Below are 24,766 nucleotides of genomic sequence, written 5' to 3' on the forward strand. Positions count from 1 at the left end.
CCTCCACTCTCCGTTCCCAAGGCACCCTTGCCTAAGCTCAACTGACCATCCCTCCTCAGCTTCCCAAGTAGCTTGTCTCCATTATGGCAACTGTCATGTTATATTATAATCATCATTTTATAAGCAAGTTTATTGGTTTTTAAAGTGCAATTCAAATACCTGCAACATTGGCATCTCCTGAGAGCTCATTGGAAATGTTGTTTCTTATGCACAGTAAAGTGTTAGAAGTTTGGTCTAGAGTATGTATCCCCTGAGATCAGAAAACATTTTTTTCATCTAAGTATCCCTATACTTATTGCCATCTGGCAAAGAATAAGCTTTTAATGAATGGTCACTACATGTATGAATAAGTGAATGAGTTCATAGATGCCTTCTCATCTCTATTCCTTTATTCAAGTTATTTCACCTTCTTTTTTTTTCAGCCTTGGAGACCAACCTTTGTCTTCCCACTATGTTAACCTTCCTCTGAACACTTGAGATCTTTCTCTTCTCAGCACCTCCTGAAGCACGCTGTATTGATTATGACTATCTCTTTTTCTCTCTCTCTCTCCATACGCACATGAGCATATATGCATGCACACACACGAGCATATGCACGCATGTACATACACATACACACATACAAAAACAGAGCATATTTTTCATCTGCCTCACACCCACCATTAGCATTTGTCCTAGAGGTCAAATACAGTGTCCTTTTTTATCTTCCCACAATTGTCTAACTGAGCCATTCCAAGCAGAGTAAACATTATTTGCTTAGTAAGTATTTGTTGAGTTAAAGATTATTGCACATGACTGTTAGAGTAGGCCACTGGCCAAAGGAAGGGACTCAATATGCAGCATTTTTTTTTAAGGGACAGGGTCTTACTGTCACCCAGGTTGTAGCAGAGTGGTGCAATCACAGCTGACTGTAACCTCGAGCTCCTAGGCTCAAGTGATTCTCCCACCTTGGCCTCCCCAGTAGCTAGGACTACAGGCCTGTGCCAGCATGCCTGCCTATTTAAAACATTTTTTCATAGAGATGAGGTCTTGCTATGTGCCCAGGCTATTCTTGAACTCCTAGCTCAAGCAATTTTCCCGTCTCAGCCTCCCAGAGTGTGGGATCACAGGCATAAGCTATCATGCCCACCCTCATATGCAGCTTTTTAGCCTCTGCAGACTCTGCGTCCTTGCCTCACTGAGTATCATCTTGAAGGAATGAAAGGAAATACAAGGTTTTATGCCATATGCTATTCAAGAGATTTCAGTTTAGGTGCTAGAATGACAATTGGAGTGAAAGCAGTAAGACCCTTGTTCTAGTCGGGCATTTATTACTCAGTTGCTACACAACCTTGGGCAGGCCATTTTCCCTTTTGTGGGACTGTTTTCCCATCTGTATAATGGAGAGTACTGAAACAAATAATGTCTGAGACTCCTTTCAGTGCTAATGCTCTTTGATTCCATCCAGCTGCAAGGTTTTTGCAAATAGTAATTAATCAGAGAAATGAGTATAATAATTCCTGGCAGTAAACTGAGTATCATTCCATGCTAGACTGGTAGCACTGCAACTGACAATGGAAGCCACTGTCAAAGACCTCACTTACATCCACTCTGGTGAATAGCAAGAAAGCAGAGTAAGTTTGGGAAAAGCCATAAGGTCATATAATGTGGCAGTAAAAAGTAAGAAGGCAGAGAACCGACGGATTGTTATAAAATAAATAAATGTTTAACTTTTCAAAATTACTGATGTCCAATTCAAATTTTAAATTTATGGTGAAATGAAATGGGGAGAAATTAAATATCTGAAAAAAGAGAGACTTATGCTGGACCAATTGAGAAACTCCCAGGGTCATTAATTGTTATGCTTCATCAAATGATTACTGGTTGAGGGAAAAGGACTTTGATCCCTGGAGACAGTATTGCTCAAGGGTTCGAATATATCACAGGCTTATCTTCTGGTCCAATCTTCCTCTGAGACATTTGATACAGGTCAATACAAAGAAAGCCTGGGAAGACTCTTCCTCTATTCCAGGGAAGCAGCCTCAATGTCTCCACGTCCTGTTCCTGCCCTAGAAAGTGATCCACTGGAGATTCTAATTAAATTTGCTATCTGAAGATGTGGGAGATGTGTCTAATTATGCTAGGCTCTAAAACAGGATGGAGAATTTTATCTGAGTCTTTTGTTAGTCATTAAATTAAATGAACAGTTCAGTAATAAACCCAGCTGAGTAAATCAACCAAGTGAAGTGGAGTGTAGACTACATTGAAAAGTTGGACTGAAAAGGTGTCAAACCTGTAGGAGAATTGCAGCTGCTGAGCACTGTAATAGACTATTTGAGAAGTTAATGTGCATTGCAAAAGTGTGGATACAGTATGCTGTGACACAAGAAGTGTGGTTTTAAGGGAGAAGAGTTTTAGAGTCATCAAATTGACATAAAATGACCTCAAAGCTGACAACTTTTGGAACTAAGAAAATATTCGATTAATGGTCAGTCAGTGTTTTCATTAAAGTTTAACTTTTCTTCTACTAAAGAAGTCAAGGTCCTGTGAAACATGAACATCAAATGAACGGTCCTGGAAGCACCGTGGAGAACTTTTCTTTGTTATTTCAATTTAATGTCCTATAGCACGGTAGAATGACTGCATTTAACAATAATACATAGTTTCAAATAGCTAGAAGGAAAATATTAAATGTTCCCAACACAAAGATATTATAAATGTTTGAGATGATGGATATGCTAACCTGATCACCGTACATTACATGTATCGAAACATCACTGCACTCCAAGAATATGTACAATTATTAATACTTTAAAAACTTAAAAGATTATTCAAGGAAAAAGTACAGCTATTTTAACTTAGAGAAAAATGTGGTTTTCATACAGGTACTTTGAGAAGACATTTCAGTTGCTCTTCATCCCTGACAGCTATCATTGTCGTGATGATTATTAAAGATGACACACTGAACATTTGAGAACCCACTATGTGTTTGGCATTATTCTACTTTTATGGGGATACCAACAAATTGATATCAAGGGCCTCTATATTCAAGAGGTTTACATTAATATAGTTAATGAGACAAGACCACAGAAATGAATGATTTGCCGATTACACAAAGTAATCTTTAATTGAGCAATAATAGTTTGGCCTAAAGTAGGCAAAACATGATATGACTCCAAAGAAGATAGGCACTCACAAAGGTAGAAGTGCTCAAGAAAAAAAGTGATGTAAATAATAAATACTTGAGCTAGATTTTCTTATACTGATACAGTTATGAAAACCAAAGAAAGATGGGAAAGTAGCTCAGTGTAGAGGAATAGCAAGGGCAGAGGCAGACAGAGGAAGGAACAGGGGAATGAAGCTGACAATAGACAGAACTGCCTGAATTGAGAAGTCAAATAATGACAATCCAAGGCAAAGGTGTAGGTTTGGGTATAACAAAATATAATTATCATTCTATATTGCTTTTACCGTAGTTATTTTTTCCTTCAGGGTACAGTTTCATATTAGCAAAACTAACAGGCTAAACTTATAATTTTCTACTCCTCATGTAACTTGTCTTAGATTGAGTGTTTCTATGAACTAAGGTTTTTTTTTCTTTCATTATTTTTTAACGTGTGGGATTTTTCCTTTGTAGTTCAGATCAGCTCCTCTGTATACACAGTGTTAATGAGTGACATTTAAGAATGCTGGTTTTACAGCAAAATTGTCCATCTCATGTGTTACTGCTAGCTTCTGTTGCCTCTGTAATTCTCAACTCCATTTCAATGTTAGCCTCATAACATTTAATAATATGGAGTTATTAAATCACTTTATTTTTCTATTTAGCAGGATCAGAGCTACAAAAAATGTTCTCTAATAAGGCTAGCATTGTACAATGAATCAACGAAAATAGTGAGGGATCAATTTAGAGGAAAAAAACCTTAGGAAATAAAATGACATTCTTTATGCCTGTTACTAAAAGAAAAGCAAAAGGTTTTTTTTTGTTTTCTTTTTTTTGACAGTGCAATTACAAAATGTGTCTCCTTATTTTGGTGTTTTGAAAGCTGTACAGATAACTTGTTAATTCCTACCCCAAAGGTTATAATATAAGCAGTTTAGAGCAATGGAAAAAAAAAGAATTATTGAAACAGCAACAAATAAAACACAAGAGCAAAAATGGCAATCATATTTTGCACTTATATACTCTCACTTGCTGAGGGGCTATCAGCATACAAGGGCTGTCATATAATGCAGCTATATAGAAAAAAAGAAAACAAAGAAAAAAATAAAAATGTCATCAAAATTATATAAATTTTTCTTTGTCAAATGGAGACATATGTCAAATGGAGACATATGTCAAATGGAGACATATGTGATGTCAGGGACATCACAAAAACCAAAAAGTAACATTATTGATGATGACTTGTATATATAGTAATCATCCAACTTATGACTGGGTTGTTATCTTTAAGATGTCTTGTTCGGGTCCCCAATGTGTCTGGATCCAAGGGCTTTTGAAAATAGAGGGTCCACAGCCAAAATTAATCAGATGTTCAAACACAGTGTCTACCAAATGTTGTGCATGAGTGTACAAAAAATGGCACCGTGAAAAGAGTGCTAGCTGATTTCAAGAGGGTGACTGGGGGACTGCATCAAGAACACACAGTGGCAGGAACGATTTTAATGAAAAATCCTGAAGACAAATCCACGTTTTAGTTTTGTAAATGAAGCGCGTTAACATAACATCTACTATCTATCATCACCATAATTTCATAAAATAAAATATTTTTAACACCAAAATTAAAGGGAGATTCCAATCTCAGGAAGGATTCCTCCCAAGGAAGGACAATGGGCAACCCGATACTGATATTTGTATGTGTACATTGCAAAGTTCTTCTTTTCTTTCTTTTTGCCCCAGGCCAGCAGAAATTTGGCCATGAATCAGCTCAACTCTATGGACTCGAATTTGGGAAAACACTGAGAGAACATCCATGCGTGCTGGAATTACACAGATAGAATATTTTATAGTATGCCCGTGGCTTTGTCAAAGGTTGGGGAAGAGCTTAAGGAGCCAATTTAAATAGTGGGAAGAATAAGGCAGTGAGGGCTATAATTATGTCCAAGAAAGGTTTCTATCTCTATTTTAATTCAAATTGAATGTAGTCACCTGACCCCATTAGTTAATATCCCACAGACTTCTCAGTGTCAATCTGTGTGTTTGCTTGTGTGTGTGTAAACATCCCTTAACTTCTCTCTCATTTTAATCATGTTAATAAATTAACATATTCCATTCTTGATACCCTGTCAGAATATGCCCTCGATTATAGCACCTTTGTATGGAATGCTAATTGTTTTCCTGTCTGCTGTGGTCTCTGTTAGATTGGGAGTCTCTTCAGGAAAGAGCTAAATCTAATTTATCTTTGTATTCTCAGTTGAAAGCACAGAGCATTTCACAGGATCACCAAATACAGGGCTCTTATGGGAGTAAATAAATGAATAATGATTTAAATATTTTTTTGTTATTGCTTAAAAAACCAACAACTCAATACTTTCCAGGCACATTGCTGGCACTAGGGATAGAGGAAATAATTAAAACAGAGTCCTTGAACTCAAGAGGCTCACAGTCTAGTTGATAAGGCAAACATGGAAATCAAGTAATTAATAATAATAATAATGTAGGCTAATTTCTATAACTTTGGAAGGATGGAGGAGGTCCCCTCACCCATGCTGAGAACTTCAGGGAGGGGTTTCTGGTGGCACCACCAAAAACACATTTCTTGGGCTTATTAACAGTTACTCATGTGAACAGACCTGTTTGTGGGAGCTAGTAATGAGGTGGCCAGGTGAATGGTACATGTGCCCATTAAGAGAGGGAGGAGGAGTTTCAAAATGGAAGCATAAGCAAGGACCTCAAAGAAAGGGAGACTTTTGTTTTTTCTGTGAACTGAAAGAACTGATATGACTGAAAGACAGGTGATGTGGGGAGTGGAAGATTAATCAGGTCAATGACAACCAGATTTGCAATGCAGAATGCTCCACATGGGCTACAGTGTGGATAATGAATTGCAGGTGCATATAGACAGACTGTGGTGAAAACCAGTGGGTAAATACTTCAGATGAGCAGCGATTCTAGTTGGATGTAGACTGGAGATGATATGGAAAGACTGCAGAAAAATCATTCAAGAGATATTAAAGATATATGGATAGGATGCTTGGTGATATAGTTTGGATATTTGTCCTTTCTGAGTCTCATGTTGAAATTTCATCCCCAGTGTTGGAGGTGGGGCCTGGAAGAGGTGTTTTGGTTGTGGGGGCAGATCTCTCATGATGGCTTGGGGTCATTTTTGGGAGACTGAGTGAGTTTTCACTGTTAGTTCCTGCAAGATCTGGCTGTTAAAAACAATCTGGCATCTCCCTTCTCTCTTGCTCTCTTCCTCTCACCATGTGATCCTGGCTCCCCTCTGCTAGAAGCAGACACTGACATCATGATTCTTGTACAGCCTGCAGGACTGAAAGCCAAATAAACCTCTTTTCTTATAAATTATCCAGCTACAGGTGTTCCTTTATAGCAACGCAAATGGACCAAGACACAGAGATCAAGTTATAACACCAAGATGTTTTTCTAGATTCCTACTACTGATTTGCCTTAACTTGATCTCTGATCTCTTTTCCACAGAAGTACTTAGCTTACCATGGGCCAAGTGCTTTTCATGTATAAACTCATTAACCCTCATTATTATCCTATGAGATGGATACTTTTTTAAAAATTCTCATTTTATGGATAAGGAAACTAAGGCATAAAGAGGCTACACGGCTAGTGAGTAGAGCCAGGATCTGAACTCAAGCACATGCCCTTAAATGCTACCCCACACTGTTGATGGTCATTAGACAGTGGATTTAACAGGAGACAACAATCTGAATGGTAAGTGTAATGAACATACTTTTTGATGTGCTTCAGAGCATTTGAGGATCGATATCCAGTAGGTATGTATGTCTGGAGCCAAGATCTAATTGTAGATATAGAGACGAGAGACATAGGCACATAGTTTAAAATCAGATCTGTGGGTGTGGATGTGTTCCATTCAGGTGGGTGTGCAGAGTAGGAAGAGAAGGAAGGAATCACTGGGTGAAACAGACACATAAAGGATGAGGAGAAAAGGAGATGCCTAATAAGACAGAGAAGAAAAAGTCTGAGATGCAAGCACAACAGTGAGCCTGGAAACAGGACTCTGGAAGTTTAAAAAAGTTTCAGGAAGGAGCAGGCAACAGAGGCAAGTGTACAGAAAAATAAGATTAGATAGGGACTGAAAAGTTTCCACTGGATTTAGAAAAAAAGAATCTTGGCAACCTTGGTGCAAATGAATTCAGTGGAGGGCTGGGGGCAGAACTTAAGCTCCAGTTCTCTGAGGAGTAAATGGGTTATAAGAAAGAAGAGATAGTGTAGACAACTCTTCTGGCTGGGAAGGAGAGTATTAAGGATTAGTTTTATGTAATGGAACGATGATTGTAGTGTAGCAAAAGCAAACAAAACTAGGTTGAAATCTCAGCTCTGGTAGCTATCATCTTTATCAGTGAAATAGAAATAAAAATACCTACTGTATAGATTTATTGTTAGGATTAGTGATTATTTTTGCAAAACACCAAACAAAAAGTAGTTAGTAAATGAGAACTATAGCCATGTTAAAAATGTAAAAATCTGAAAACCTTCTTCTGAATAATTTATTTGAATAACCTTTCATAGGCAAATTAAAACTTTTTAAAATTATTTTTTATTATTTTTATCTGAATATTTGACATTATAAGGACATAGTATTAATGTCACTGTGGCTATATAAATTATTTAACTTTTAAGTAAGAATTTTAAGTAAGCTTTATTGAGATATAATTTACCTACAGTAAAATCACCTATTTAAAGTGCATTGTTCAGTGGCTTTTAGTATATTTACAGAATTGTGCAACCATCATGACGGTCAACTTTTAAAACATTTTTGTAATCTCCCAAAGAAACCCCATACCCATGATCAGCATCTCCTAATTCCCATAGCCTCTCCCTCTAGCCCCAGGCAATCACTAATCTATTTTCTGACTCTACAGATTTATTTGCCTATTGTTGACATTTCACAGAAATGGAATCATGCAAGGTGTGGCTCTTTGCGATTGTCTTCTTTTACTTGGCATAATCTTTTCATGGTTTACCCATGCGTAACACTTATCAGTACTTCATTCTTTTTTCTGGTTAAATAATATTCCATTGAATTATAAAGACATACCACATACTATTTATCCATTCATCAGCTGATGGGCATTTGGGTTTTTTCCATATTTTGGCTATATTATGAACAATGCTGCTATGAACATTTGTAAACAAGCTTTGTAAGGATGTATGTTTTCATTTCTCTTGGGTGCATACTTATGACTGAAATTCTGAGCCTAATGGGAGATTTTTAAATTTAGGTTTTTTTTTTTTTTTTTTTTTTGAGACAAAAGTCTCACTCTGTTGCCCAGGCTGGAGTGCCGTGGTGTGATCTTGGCTCACTGCAGCCTCTGCCTCTCAGGTTCAAGACTCTCCTGTCTCAACCTCTTGAGTAGCTGGGATTCCAGGATCATGACAGTATGCCTGGCTAATTTTTGTATTTTTAGTAGAGATGGGGTTTCACCATGTTGGCCAGGCTGGTCTCAGACTCCTGGCCTCAAGTGATCTGTCCACCTCGGCCTCCCAAAATGCTGGTATTACAGGCCTCAGCCACTGCACCCAGCCTAAATTTAGTTTTTAATAACAAAACTTAAACATGCTTACAGACAAAACAATTTAAAATTGTATAAAGTAAAGGATAATTCCTTTCCCCATCCCGATTATACTTCCCTGAGGTAAACACTGTTAACCTGAGGTAAGTTTTATTTCCTTCCTTCCGGTCTTGCTCTATGATAGGCCATCTTTCTTAACATGAAACATTATGGCAGATTGTGTTTAGTTGAAATTACAGGCTGGTGAATGAGAAAAAGCACTACCACCTGAAGTCTCTGACCCAACTGCTATATCCGTCACAGACTACTGGTGTGACTGTGTGATCTTGGGTGAGTCTCTTGATTTTGCTGGAGGTATTTTCTCAATTTTTTAAGTGTTTGGGTGGAAAGTTTTCTGATTCAGGTCAAGCATTATATGATTTAATAATACTAAAGGCCCTGAGGATGCACTATTAGCTTTAGGCTTATTTGCAATGTGTTTTTCTTTCCCTTTCTTTTTATTTATCATTGGTAGAAGGAACTTCAGAGAAAGGCAATGACAATTACCCTCACCTTGCCAACCACTGACATTTGCTTAGCATGCTAAACAAACTTTCAGAGTGACTGGTGTTGAAAATAAAGTCCTTTTGCAGGTCTTAATTTGCTTCTTTTCAATCTTCTAAGTTTGCTGAATAGTTTTTGTTTTATTACCTTTTACAGAGTCAATCAGAGTGGCTGAGAATTTTGCTTGTTATGTACCTTGATTCCACTTTTCAAAGTCTAGTCATGCTCATTACAATGACCTAACCTAAGATATGTTAGAGGCATCCACATATGGTGAAACTTCTCCAGAGCATCTGATATTGACACGTTTAGTATAGATGAAAAAGACTTTAACAAAAAGCAGACACTGTTATAGTACATAATAGATGGGCTGATGAAAATCAGTTTCTGTGTCCTAACTCTGAAATAAAAAAATCCCAGGGGAAACTATGTGCATCACCATCCCCCAAGAGAACAAGGATGAAATCTGACCCTGCTGGAAGGACTTCCCTCTGTCTGCCAGTTCTTCTGCACATATCCTTGAGCCTGAAGAAGAGCTTCCATTAAATGTGAACTCTTCCTTTGAGCTATAAGACTATAAGTCACAGTCGTAGGTGAATACCCACCACTTGTCATTCCAATGAATGTCTACTATGTGCTCATGTGTCACATGATAACATACAGCATGGTTCCTACCTTTAAACAGATGACAGAAATATACTCTGTTTTCATAGTTATTACTAGAGTTACACAGTTATTACTAGAGGAAAATCTACAATTCGATTTTGGCTGTTCTTGAAGTTCATTATTCCCTTAGGCATTATGGGATGAAAGTGCATGAAGAAGAATTAAGGATTGTTTGCAAGTCCCCTTAGTAACTGATTTTGAATCTACCAAGCAGAAAGGTAGGGTCTGAAAACAGTAATAATGTGAGAAGGCAGATGTCCCATTACAAAGAGCTTGGATCTTGAACACATGTGAATTTCTACTTGTTGACCTAGGGAAAGAGAGAGGGCTCCATGGCATTCCATGAAAGAGGTCTCACTGTGGGCTAAAGCAAGAACATGAGATACATTAGGGGGCCTTTTACAGAGAATGGAAAGAAGAAACCAACAGTATACGTATAGGTGAGAACTCAGGAGAGACAACTAGCATTGTGGAGCTATGATTTACAGCAGAAGGTCTTTGATCAGAGGTTCATAGGTGCTCTCGACCTATTGGATACCAGTAGCTGCCTGAGGCCTCAGTGGCCAAGGCATTCACTCACACCTATCCTGATTTCCTACAGTTGCCATCCCCATTCTTCCTGTGGTAATTCTTTAACTTCAGGGTTTTAAAAGGTATATCGTCTTCTAAGAAAAGGTTTGTTGCTCCTGAAACTGAATGTTAATGCTACTCAACAACAACAAAAAAGTCCATGTCTGTCTTTTTTGTTTCTCTGCTGGGAAAAGTGCCTGAATTAGAGGCTGACTTTATGAGTCACAAGAATCCCAGAGGAAAAGGCTCCAGTATGAAAATCAGGGCAGGGAACCTGGCCAGCACAGGAACAGAGCTGCTGTGGAAGACAGAAAGTGAAATAAAGTCCCTGCCTGAGGAAAGAGGCCTCAGCTGACCATGGGTCCCACATGGCACCTGTCAAAGGGCAGAGTGGGGATCTCAGTGCTGTAACATGAGACTCCCCTCTGTGAAGTCACAGCCCAAGGTGGAAAAATCTTGGTCAAAAAAAAAAGTCTTTGTAAAAGAAACTGAAGGCTTCTCATCTTGCCTCTGCCAGACACTGCCCGGTTCTTAGAAGTCTAGCGTCAACATGGAGCTCCAGTGTGGACAAGAGTGGGAAAGGAGATGCATATCCAACATAACATCACTCAAAGCAATTGGGACAGTGACAAGGGTGAGAAGAGTAAGGAAGTTCTTGTAAGTGAGGAGATTTCTATGGGAAAGCAATAAGGAAAGTGTTGTATTGTAAGTGTGGAAATGGTTGCCTAGGACATCTCGTGATTCACCAACAGGCCCTATAAGGAGGGAAAGAATAATCACAGAACTCCAGCAATTATAATGGTAGAAATCTGGTAGAGGCTCTGTTTTATATTTCACAGCTGCTTTCCTCATGTCCAGTGTAGCTTAGGGTCTACAGGTACCATAGGCCCTGTACTATTTCACTGCTGGTGAGAATAGTAAGAACTTACCAAGTAACTGGTCAGATAGAAAGGAAAACGGGGCTACTATCTGACCTTCAGGTTTCCCATGCAGAGTCTCTGAATACCCAGCATTCAATAAATACAAATCTATATATAGCTATGGAAAAAAATCAGGCTGGATCCAAAATAAATAAGGCAGAAGCTGATTAAAATTCATACATATTTGAAATATGCTATCCATAATAAATTTCTAGACCTTTTATTTTCTTATTTTTCTTTTTTTACATTACAGGTGGCTGTTGACTATATCCACAAAAGAAACTCTCTAGGTCCAGTGGTCCCTAAATCTTCTGAGAACAGGGGTCAGCCACATCTGGATTGCATATCCTCAGAAGTGCTAACCTTATAATATGAATTTAATGCCTGTTTGGGGTCTGAGTGACAGTTTCCTCATCTGGAAAATATAGAGGTTGGACTAAACTGTTTAGTCCAATCTTTGTACCCAACCATCTCTGCACCTATGTTAGCATCTAGTTATTTTTTTCCCATAAGGCTGATGGAATAATATCTTTACAATTATGCCAGAGGCATAGGAAAGAAAACAGAGCATGAATTAGATGAATTTGAAGGAGATCTAAATAACACAGAGAAATGAAATTCTTATTCATATCCTGATATACATCTTCATTTGGGTCAATTTATTATGTTAGGCAGGTTGCTCAAAGAACACTTGGTCATGGGGATGAGTTAGGGCTGAAATCTAGTCTGAATGCTGTTCATCGTGCCACAGACCCTGACACAGTGCGTGCCAGAAGAAGGGGAGCCTTCGTAAAATTTGGACAAAGGCTTTGGCTGCTTAGTAGTGGCCCAGCGTACCCTCTCCTTTTAAAAGCAAGCCATAAAATTCCTCTTTACCCTCTAAGGTATTGATTTCCTCTGGCATAGAGTGATCTTAAGTTTTAGTATTCAATTTGGAACACACACACCTACTGACTTTAAAAGCCCTCTTCAAGAGATCCTTTAAACCTCATATGAGCTGAAGGTCTACAGAACCAAATTAAAGGGTTGATAGGGAAGGTTTATTTTCTCTTCTCTGAGAGGCAGATTTTAATCTCTTAATTAAAATAAAATTCTACATTCTAAAATATTTAGATCTCTATATAAATACAGGCAGGCTTGCACAGCCCTTCCCCCATACTGCCAACCCTACCATTCATCTCCCTTCACAATTCACTGGATTCACTATTAAGCTATGAATGGAAACAGTCTTTTATAACAGTCTTTTGAAAAAAATTCATTCTCACCTCAGCCTGAGGTATCTATGGGGGGGGGGTCATAATACATCATCTCACACATACAAATATAATGATAGCTAAAATTTATGGAGCACTTCATATTTATCAGGTATTGCTCTCAGCACTTTATATAAAACCTCTTGAAATCCTTATAGGTACCCCATGAGATTGATACTACAATAATTGCTACCTTTTAGAAAAGTCCCTTGCTCAAGTTTACAAAGCTAGAAAGTTGTGGAGGCAAAATTCAAACTCTAATATTTTGTGTCTAGAGTCTAGTCTCTTAACCATATATTCATTGTCTGTCTATCTATCTATCTTCATATATCAATCAGTCATCTGTTGATATATCACCTATCTACTGAAAAGATGTGACTATTGTTTAATGGGGTGTACTTTTCTCTGAAGCAGAATTCAATACTTGAAGAATTACTACTATAATATTCAGTCAATATTTATTAAGCACATTTAAAAACACAGACTCTGGTACCAGCCTAGTTAGGTTCAAATTCTACCCATGTGACCTTAGAAAGGTTAGCTAACTGTTTCATCACCTGCAAAATGGGATAATAATAACACATACCTCCCTGGGTTGCTGTGGAGATTAATGAGTTAATTTGTATAAAGTTCTGCTGGGTAGGTAACAAGATGATAAACAGTGATTGTTGTAATCACTATCCTCATAGTTGCCATCATCATCATCTGTATTGTCATTGTTACTATTAGTACTACATGCCAGGTACCATTTTTGGCACAGGGAATAAAATGATAAATAAAACAAAACTTCTGCTCAAATAAAATTAATATTCTAAGTGTAATTTCTGATGACCTCATTTGCAACTATCTCATCTCATTGTTTCCATTTGTTTCTCAAATCATGTACCGTAATATTTCCATAAAATTGGGATGATCATAGCTACCGCATAAGTCATTATAAGGTTAAAATGAGTTGGTACATATAAAACTTCTGGAATAGCGCATAGCACCTAAGGGCACCCGATAAACATCAGTGGTTTTAATTAATATCTACGCAATGGGTGTTATGGTTTAACGTTACTATCTTGATTCTGAGTCCTACAATTTGTTGCCATGGTGATTTTTGCATAGAATTTTCTCATAGGTAGTTTCCTTCACAAAGGAATGCTTTTGAAGCTGTGCTTATTCTCTGTTTTCTTATTGCTACCCAATAATTTGATGGTTACTAAAGGAAATACAAAGATTACTCCCAAAACACAAACAGACATACTAAAACTAATAGAAAATATTCACATCATCTCAGATAGAGACATTATCTCACTTTTAATTTTTTTTTAAAAAAGCTAATCAATTAAATTTAGATTGCTTTATCACAGAGTTATTTGAACATCACAAATAGGAATTCTGGAGTAAAACCAATCTGGTTTCACTTCCCAGCTCTGTTATCTCAAGGTATTTGACCCTCATGAAGCCTCCTGACTCTACCTGCCTGGGTTGTTGTGCAGAGTAAATAAGAGCTTTTAAAACAGGGTGAGTTCCTTGTTTTCTGTTGTCCTTTACATTACAAAATGTTAACTGTGCTTTTAAAACAATTACTGAATTCTTAATGAAAGAATATCTTCCCGCTAGTATCAAAAAATAGTGAGGGACAACAATGAATGCTGTAAATTTAAGAAATTATCTATTGAGACAATGCATTAATATAAGATCAAGGGGTATTTCTTTCCATGTAAACCCTTTCACAGATTGCACTGCAGAGGAAATAGGCTATAAAACCAAATGTAGCAAGAGTGGCCTCTGTCACTCTGGGAGTCAATTAATCTCTTCTTATTTTCCTTAATTCCTATTGGGTTTAGTGATCACCTACTTCAAAAAGGCAGTGACAGCCTTTGAAAAATAAGCTACTACATAAACTTAGAAAGGGGCTATGCCTTGTGAGTCATTCTCAGAGGGCTCAGTCTCTTGGTTTTAATTAAAAGTGAAATAAAGAATTCTTTAAGATTATATCAGCCTTTTAAGGGCATAAGAAGGTCACTGATTTGTAAGCATCTTCTTTCTCTTTCTAATGGTGCTGTTTCCCAGATTGAATCGTGTGAACAAGGCTCAAATTTCCTTTCAGAATCTACAGATTCGTGGCAGAGGGGATGTGGGAAGTGGGGAACAGAGTGAGAAGCTACAGTGTACAGAGTGAACGTGATTAAGGCTCTGTGAGAAGATGAGCTTGGATGTGAGAATGCCTTGGGTACAGCCCAGATTCCTCCAATTGCTAGATCAAAACACACACTTTGCAAAATTATTGAGATTATTAGAAACAATCAAGTACCTATGTAAAGTGCCTGGCTACTGATCTGTGCACCATAAAGCGGCTATTATTTTGTCCACATTCCTGAGAAGAAACATGTAAGACAGAAATACCACTACATGAGTAGATAAAAAAAGAAAAGTATCTCATATAAGTATAAAATCACATATGGGATTAGACACATGCTGCTGTTTACAGGGAGCCTATAAAGGTAATAATAAAAGGAAAAATATGTGACATTGATTATGATGACAAGAAGGATGGCTGCTAAGAATTATAGAAGGTCTCAGCCCAAACAGCTTTCTTATGACCTCAGGGGATTTGCCTGAACTGATAAACATTTTCTACCTGATTTGTGATAGCAATAAAAATCAATATACATGAGTTCAAGGCTTTAAAATAGAATACACATATGGGAACAATTAATAACGACTAATGTGGCTAGTGCCTGGATGAAAATTCATTCGCTCAATTTCCCTTGTTCATCACAACAATCCTATGAGGGGAACAGCACAGATACCATTATTCTTCTCACTTTCTAATGAGGGAATTGAGGCTCTGAGGGTGGTAACATGTTTAGCTAAAATGCACATGATTAGTATGGCCAAATGGAAGGCTTCAGACCTACACAGTTTGGGCACAATCCTTAGCTCCTCTGTGACTTCACCTTGCCACTACCTCAAACAAGGGACCCGATATATTTTGTCTCCCTTCCCTCCCATTGTTTTCTAAAGAGTTTTATGTTTAAGTGTACTTATTGTGGACAAGAGTGCTCATTCTGTCCAACAGGGGCAAAGAATCACCCTCCAGTGAATATCCCAAGCCAGAAAATTCTTCCCCTGAGTCAATCACCAAGTACCACCTGTTTTATTTAATAAATAGTTCTGAATCCATTTGTACCTCCCTATCTCGATAGTCTCAGTTCAGTTCTTCATTATTTCAACCCTGCTCTATAATATAATACTAACTAGTTTCCCTGCATTCAAACTTTTCCCACACAGGTGGCAGAGTGATCTTTTTAAAAATGCAAAGCAGCTTGTGTCTTTGCTCAGCTTTAAAACTCTTCAACAGCTCCCCACTGCCTATAGGATAAAGTACAAAATCCTCAGCTTGGTAAGTAAGGTCTTCTATGATACACAGCTGCCTTTTTCTCCAACCTTATCACCCACCCAATAGCCCTCAGCCACACAGGTAGCCCGGTAGTCCCAGAAGGCATTGTGTGCCTTTATATAACAGGATGCTTAACTTTTTCCTATTTCTTTTACTTGGAACACATCTCTTCCCTAATCCTACTGATAAGCTCAGTGTCTTCATGATAATGCCCAGAAAAACAAGGGCAGAGTTAGGTAATTCCTCCTATGTTTACCTTTAGAGACTTACATGCACTTCTATTAGAGATTAGTTTTGGAATTTGTATTTGATTTTGTATTTACAGACTTTGAAACAGTTAAAACATTAAAGGCCCAGTAAATTTTCTGCCACCCTGCAAGGAAAGAAAGCTTGCCAAAGATAAGTTTTAGTATTCAGTTTGGAACACACATACCTGCTGACTTTAAAAACCCATTTAAGGGATCCTATAACTTCATATGTGCTGATAGTCTACAGAACTGAATTAAAGGGTTAAAATGGAAGGTTTACTTTCTCTTCTCTGAGAAGTAAATTTTGAAGCCTTAATGAAAACAAAATGACATGTTGTAAAATACTTAGATCTCTATAAAAATACAGGCAGGCTTGCACAGCCCTTCCCCCATACTGCCAACCCTACCATTCATCTCCCTTCACAATTCACTGGACTCGCTATTAAGCTATGAACAGAAACAGTCTTTTATAACAGTTCTTTAATAAAAATTAAAATTCATTCTCATCTCAGCCTGAGGTACTATTCAGGGGCTCACCATAACTCTGGCATATGATTGAGGTCTTACGAAATAAAGATCTCGCTCTGCATCCCAAAACTAAGAATGGCTTGAGGCTGCCAACATTATGATTTCTACAAAGGTGGTAAATTATAAATGTGGATTCTCTGAGCCCATCAGAGAACAGTTAGAAGTTAGACCTATGAGAAGATGAGTGTGCATTTTCCATTGGTAATGCTTCTTATACATGATTAGAAATTGATGGCTAGGTGTGGACGGGGCCATTTCTTTGTGTATGTTAATGCCTCTGCAGAAGGAACAGTCTGAGGTCATATTTGCTTCCAACACTACCGCTTGTAATAATCTGATTTTAGTTATGCTAAATTAAATAAGCAGGAGGCCCTTAGGTTAATGCTGTCTCCATACTCTGAGTTCCCACATAACAATCTGAAACCTAACTTAGAAGTGTTACACACAGTAGCGTTTCAGATAGTCACAAGCGGCTGGGTTTCAGTCAATTGCAGGCAGCCAAATAAAGCATCACACCGTGCCCAAATAAAGCAGATGCCTAGCTGTAGCCCATCAGGCGATTTCTCTACTTTGCTTCTGTGTACAGGCTATAAACGGTTGCTTATCAAACTGCTCAGTGGAGCTCTCTAAACCTCTTCTGGTTCTGAGTGCTGCCTGATTCATGAATTGTTCTTTGCTCAAATAAACTCTGTTAAATTTAATTTCTTTAAATTTGTTATTTTAACAGCTACCTAGAGATTAGGTACATTTGAGAAACTGAGGCCTTTTAGCAGATATATATCACATGGTAAGTAATTCTACATTTATATGTCTGTGAGATACTTAAGGGGAGAGACCATGTTTTTTTCACCTTTGAATCCCTAACATTAAGGATGATGCCTGGTAACTAGTTGAAGTCCCATGAATATATATATCCTTCAGTGAGTGAAGATGTTTTATGACGATATAGTGCTTCACAGTTCATTTCCCATCCAAAACCTGCCAATATATTTCAATTAGCCTTCATCTGGTTTATCTCAGCCTCTGTTATCAACTGCAAAATAACAATAATTAGGACCTTTTATGTAAAAGGACAAATAAATGTATGCCATAAATATTGAAAAAACAGCCAAGGATACTATTCTCCTTGCCCTAGAAATATCAAAAGCTGAATAACTTATTCTCCCAAAGTAGAAAAACCAATTAAAACATCAAAATTACTTTTTTTCAAAGAAAAAGAGATGTACTAGATAAGCAGGAGTCCCACAGAAATCCTATTTGTTTTTCAAATTTTAGTTTGATTTCAGGCTCTGCACATTTCTTGCTTCTGCAAGCATTAAGAAATCAATTCCTCCAAACATAATCTGCAGCCGTAGGCACTGTGCCAAGTAATTTAAAGTGCTTTCCTAAGAAAAACTAACAACTTCTCTGTTTTCTTTTAAACGGTCTTACAGAAGTAAATTGGGTGTACAATTAATTCATCCCTGAATGTTTGCTATTAATTCAAAGAGCTGAGAACTTGGGTATTCCCACTGAAGCTCAGAAAATACAGAAGACTGACTCAGGTTGCTTTTGCTGACTCACCTTTATTCTTCTAAATGTGGATTAGGAATTAAACTGATGTAAATGTAAGGATGGTTTCACATGCTAACTTTTCCAGAGCTAGTGCATATTCTAATCTGAAGCCATAATTGCTATATCAATATGTGCAAGTTTCTGGAATAGACTTCAGGAATTTTTCAAAAGCTCTGAACAAAATATACATCATTATCTACTGCATCCTAAAAATCAGGCATTTCTTCAACATTTTTGGCTTTTTCAGCTTGCACCTTTGTAAAAAGTTGTCCCATTATAGTAGCATCTTGCACTTTGTGGATGATCCTTGATAAGGCTTAGCTAAATAAGTTAATAGATATATTTTTATAATATCTTTTTTAGGGCAAAAGATTCTAGAATATTTATATTTAACCATGAGGCGTAATAAGACGTAGACTGTGAAGATAGTAGATTGGGTTCCACAACATTACTAGAGTTGGATGAGGGTTTTTCTATCTAATTCTAAGTTCTCATCTACTTCCGAGGGTCTATATGTTATTCAAGAACACAGAGAACAGCACACAGGTGATGGTGTCAAAAATGGAACCAGAATATTTTACTTTGCCCCTGAATTATTGGCTGCATTTCAAGATACAGTGGCTTGGAGAGGTATTTCCCATTGGAAAAATAAATAATATCTGAAATGAATTACTGAGTCCTCATGAAGAACTGACAGGTGCCTAATGGATTTATAATGTAGACAATCACCATAGACATAGTTTATGGTGAAAGTACAACACAAAGTAAGTTCTAGTTATTATTTGTTTCTATGCATGGATTCATTCATTCATGGAGTAGTTTTATATACCTACTAAGAACTAGGTAAAGCACAGCTTGAGCTTATGACTTGTTTTCAAACAGGTAACAGTTGGCTTGTTTGCAGATTTTATTTCCATGTTTATGTATTCATCCAATAATCCTGAGCTCCTGCTAGCCAGATACTGTACTAACTGTTAGGAATATAGCAGTGCACAAAATAAACACAATTCCACTCATTGTGCTTACAGTGTAGAGGGTGATACAGTCATTTAGTTTGAAAATCACATAAATAAATGTACAATTATAAATTGCTTGAGTCTTACGAAAAATAGAAAGAAAATATATAATGGGGGCCTGATTTTCTGTTTTAGAGAGCTTCTCTGAAGACGTGCAATTTAAGCTTGGATCTAAGATGACCAGAAATTAATCAGGCAAAGTGTAAAAAGAGCTCTCCAATTCCAGGGAAAAGCATATGTGAAACACTTGAGACTAGAAGAGATTTAGTGTATTTTGTGAATAAAAAGAAGGCCAACATGAATATATGGTCAGCAAAGGGAAGAGTGAAATGAGGTATCCAAGAGGCAGGCAGTGGCTAGGTCATGCAGAGACTGGATGCTATGTTAATAACTTCGCATTGCATCCTAATGCAAAAGGAGATCTGATCTGTATTTTTTACAGATCACTTTGGTTGCATTGAGAATAAGCCTGGAGGTCAACAGTGGAAATGGTGAGACCCATTAAGAAGCTATTATAGGTGGGAGATGATGGGGGCTTGGATTAAAGTGGTGGAAATAGAAGTAAAGAAAAGTGAATAAATCTGAGATATTTTGGAGGTAGAATCAACAGGACTTGAAGATGAATTGAATGGCGGATGTGAGGGAAAACAAAGTAGTAAGGATGACTCTCAAGTTTTTGGCTTGAACAATGCAGTAGATGTGTGTGCCATTTACTAAGTTGAGGAAGTATGGAGGAGGAGCAAAGTGGGGTGAAATTAAGATTTTTGCTATCAATGCACTGGTAGTGACAAGGCCACTAAAATAGCTGTCTGTGTGTTTTTGTGTGTGTATGACTGTTTTTCTACAAAGATAAGATAAAGAATAAGATAATGGAAAAAGAAAAAAAGAAGGAGAAAGAAGGGGACCAAATTAGAATAAATTGAAAATAGAATTCCCAAAAAGGGGAATGGTGGATGGGGGTTGGGTCCTGGTGCATATCAGAATTAGGGTGTGTAATTTGAAAAAAAAAATTCAACATTGTACTATAATGTTTTTATTTGAAAAATAAATAACTATGGTATTCATGATACAGATGACAGAAAGCAAGCTGAAAAGAATCATATCTGGCAGGTGCACATAGAGGTGAACTGTTATCAGCTACTTCTTGGTGAATTTTTCAGGAGGGATGCTTCAAAGTCCCCATTGGAGTGGAAGGAAACCAATGTAACTTTTACATTCATAAAAAAGGAACACAGGATAAAAAGAAAAAAAATATTTACTGACACAGAGCCAGAAGAAGGGAAGGAATATGAAAAGTCGAGATAAAGATAGGTAAAGGATAGAAAAAGAGAAATGAGGGGAAATTTTTTTCCAGTGAGCAAAAATGGCTAATGGTCTGCCAGGTCAGTCATCATCTGGGTTTGAATCCCAGCTGTCACTTACTAATGGATGATCTTGGGCAAGTCAGGCAACTTACCAAGTCTCCATTTTCTCATTTGTAAAACAAAGATAATAATAACATCTACCTCATAAAGTTATTGTGAGGATTAAAAGAAATAATTCATAAGAAGTATTTAACAAAATGCCTGGCACAGAAGAGCTCAATAAATGTTAGCTACCCTTATGTAGCTGACTGTAGGTACATAATTACTAGCAAGTCATTACAGGTATGTGGCTCTTCTCACTTCCTTAAGGCTATGGTGACTTTGACCTTTCAGCTTTAAAATGGCATAGTTCGCTGTATCAACAAATAGTTTTAATGATTTGTTAAAAATATAGGTGGACTTAATGAATATTTATAAAGTATTCTGAAATATTAGTTAGACTTTAATTATTGAAAATTAATAAAAATGCCCTAGCTGATTTACATAGTCAGAAATGTGTTTTCTCATTTATTTCTGGAAATGTTAGATGTAATTTAAAATTTGTTATTTAACTCTCCTAGAGAGAACAGTAATTGACTTCCAAACTTATTCTTTCAAAATATCAAAAAATAAAGATGATATTCTTAGCAGACCCTCTTGATATATCCATCTTCACTCTGAATCGTTCTAAAGTCTGTATTTTTTCAGCTCTAACAATATTATGAAGATATTCCTGTCTGAAAACATAACTATATAGACACCCCATTCTGTGTAGGAACATTACAATTGGGATCTCTGTTTAGACTGAATTGGAACTACCTTGTGGAACGCTGAATTCTATTTTTCTTGCTTTCCTCTCTCTCCAACTCAGGCTACTATGAAAAGATGAGGTCTTTTTTGTTATTTATCATATATAGGCTTTGGAATACTAACACAGAATTGTGTCCAACTTTCAGACTTAGAATAATTTCTTTACAAAGTTGTTGAAAGACTCAAAACATTCTCAAAACATTCTAAGGTCAAATTTGGACTCTACATTTATTGGCAAGATCATACTGAGGGCAATACCTTTAACCTCTCTGAACTTCTATTTCTTTAAATAGGCTAGGAGCAGTTAAATAAGAGAATATATATATATATGTACATACATAGGATGGTAACATAATATAACATTAATTTTATGTTCCGTGTGGTGAGATGGAACCAACTAATCCTGTAGTTTTGGACAAGTTGCTTAATACCTTAAAGACTCAGTTAAATGGTGATATTAATCTAATATTTTAGTTAAAATATTAAATGATAATAGTACATATTTCTTAGGCCATGTTATGCCTGGAGTATAGTAAGCACTTATTAAATATTATTTAAAAATATTCAACAAATGTTCTCTTTCATCCTTCTGTATGAGTGAAATGGTGTTAAGTTCCAAAATTAATTCTTCTGGAAAAATATAATAAATGCCTTATTAAAATGTATAGGAACTAGGAACATGTGGAGCATCATGTGATCAATGTCTAAGTGCTCTGTGATCACTCTAGGGAATAAAACAAAACAAAAAGGCAATGTTCTTAATTTCTCCCATTGCACCAAGGGAACAGCAGAACATCTCTCCACTTTGGGGAAGATGTTTAGTGCAAGAGAAGTGAGCAGAGGCGGATTCTACCCATTTATCCTTGTGGAAGCACATGCAGTTCGAGAAGATGAAGTGAGGAAGCGCATGCAGTACCTGGTCATCTCAGAGTCAGGTAGCAGGCCTAGGTGGTAGTGGGAATAGGGAGCTGAGAGGAGGAAGCTTTTGTCACACTCAACAGGGGAATAGTGCCTGGGAGAAGCAGGCTTATCACATAGTTTGTTCACAGTGCTGTAAACAGGTTCCGGAGGCCTGGTGATACAAGAGGAAGAGAAAGATACGCATGGTTAGTACATACAGGGAACACCTGTGCAACCAGTAGCATCTCAGCATATGCAAAAGTAAAAACAATGCCATTTTTCTTGATTTGTTACTAAAAGAAATCCAATTTTCCACTTGTAACTTTTCTTATAATAAAGACTTTATTCCTCAGACTCTTTTGTGGGTAAAAGTGGCCCCATGAAAATGTTCAGTACAATGTGATGTGAGTGCTCTGAAGTATTTTGTGAACTAGAATAGCTGCTTATAAGGAAGCTTGTTTAGCCAGAATTCTTGAAATTTTGTTCTCTCCCATTTCCTCCGTTTACTTACCTGGAACCCAGACATGATGGGTGGAGCTTCACTGGTCATCTTAGACCATGAAGCAAACTTGAGGATAAAGCCAAAAAATACACATAGTGGAATATAAAGATAGAACCTGTGTCACTGATAATATGGAGTGGCACTATACCAACTCTGGACTAGCTACCTTTGAATTCCTTCTATGTGGATAAAGATAAACTGTGTTGTTCAAGCTAGGATCATTTTATTCTTATATAAATAGGACCTAATATTAACAGATATACTCCTACAAAATTTAAGACTGCACATCTAATACAAAGAAATAGTATAAATAGGGCCTACTATAAATGCTAATATATTTAATTATGTTTGGAGTCCATCTAATACCTTCTGTATACATAGGAAATGTAAAGAATGTTATTTTCTTTCCATATAATTTGGTCCTATGACTACTTGGAGAAATTTCTGCATCTTAATTTGAAAATATTATTATACACAAAATGGTAGCTGATCTAAACTGCCAGCACAGAACCTTAGAAGAAAGGATTCAATGACTTCTTTTAGATCATAAAACATTCTCATGATAATGTCATTTCGGTAACATTGTTGTTTCTGCCTGGGAGGGCTGATCCAATTTTCTCAGTCTGATGTTGACTCTACAGACTAAGAAAATGATGTTTCCAATTTTCTCCTAGTCCTTTTACCTCAGTAGCACCATATTCTGAGTCACATTTTCACAATCAAAGCTGGCTAATGGATATCTTTTAAAAATTCCTGGTTATATTGTATTTAACTGAATTCTTTATTCAGTTTCTCTTTGAAAATATTTTACTTTCTGAAAATTACAATAAATTCAAGCCAATGAAAATGAGATCCTGTATTTTGTCCAGGGTTGAACTCTTGAAACTTTTATTTGAATCTTTTGGGAACCATTTTGTGAATATAATATTATCATTTGATTCACATATTTAATAGATTTGGTGTTTGCAGCAGGCTTTAATACCTTGGATTTTAGAAGAAGGCTCTTATTTCTTTGCTTTCAGTCACCTTCAGGATGGTTTCATAGTGGACTGATACTTGCTAAGCTTAATTATTCACCGTTCAAAGTCTTATCAACACACAGAAACAGTTACTGATATCGCAGGTTCATTTTACCTTTGTTTCACCTTCTATTTCTTACCTATTTATTTACTTGTTATTTTGTACATTCACTGGCTAAAGAATAGAGATATCAAATCCAGTTTCTTTTGTTGATTGTGAGAACACTTAATATCTCAGAAGATGAGTAGATGAAAGTATACCAAAACATAACAAACCACTTGACAAATTTGACAAAGCCTTCTTGCAATATTGACAAAGTTCTCTTGCAATCAAACAACAACATTAAAAATATCAGTGAAAATCTCCTTTCAAGTGGCATAAAAATGGGGTTCACATTTGAAGATTTTTTTTTTTTTTAGACGTAGTCTCACTCTGTCACCCAGGCTGGAGTGCAGTGGCGCAATCTCGGCTCACTGCAAACTCCGCCTCCTGGGTTCACGCCATTCTCCTGCCTCAGCCTCCCGAGTAGCTGGGACTACAGGCGCCTGCCACCACGCCCGGCTAATTTTTTGTATTTTTAGTAGAGATGGGGTTTCACTGCATTAGCAAGGATGGTCTTGATCTCCTGACCTCATGATCTGCCTGCCTCTGCCTCCCAAAGTGCTGGGATTACAGGCTTGAGCCACCGCGCCCGGCATATCTAATGGTTTTATTACAGTGCTAGGATTCTGTCATATATTCTATCATATAGTATGTATATTACGTATTAGAGCACAGTACAGTATACAGAAAGTAC

General features: G+C 37.0%; 1 protein-coding gene across 33 annotated transcripts in view; it reads right to left on the reverse strand.

Annotated features, from left to right (window-relative positions):
* The window catches only part of DLG2 (discs large MAGUK scaffold protein 2), a 2,168,441-nt gene that overhangs the window by 453,618 nt on the left and 1,690,057 nt on the right, over positions 1 to 24,766 (reverse strand). For 27 of the 33 annotated variants that reach the window (XM_063783330.1, XM_063783324.1, XM_063783331.1 and 24 more), the window contains one exon: positions 22,465 to 22,620. The exons of the other annotated variants lie outside the window; for them this stretch is intronic. In XM_063783330.1, coding sequence (XP_063639400.1) covers positions 22,465 to 22,620 — 156 coding nt within the window. The remainder of the gene's footprint in view (positions 1 to 22,464; positions 22,621 to 24,766) is intronic. 33 annotated transcript variants of the gene reach the window in all.

This window comes from Pan troglodytes, chromosome 9 (assembly GCF_028858775.2).
Source record: "Pan troglodytes isolate AG18354 chromosome 9, NHGRI_mPanTro3-v2.0_pri, whole genome shotgun sequence".
NCBI classification, from domain to species: Eukaryota; Metazoa; Chordata; class Mammalia; order Primates; family Hominidae; genus Pan; species Pan troglodytes.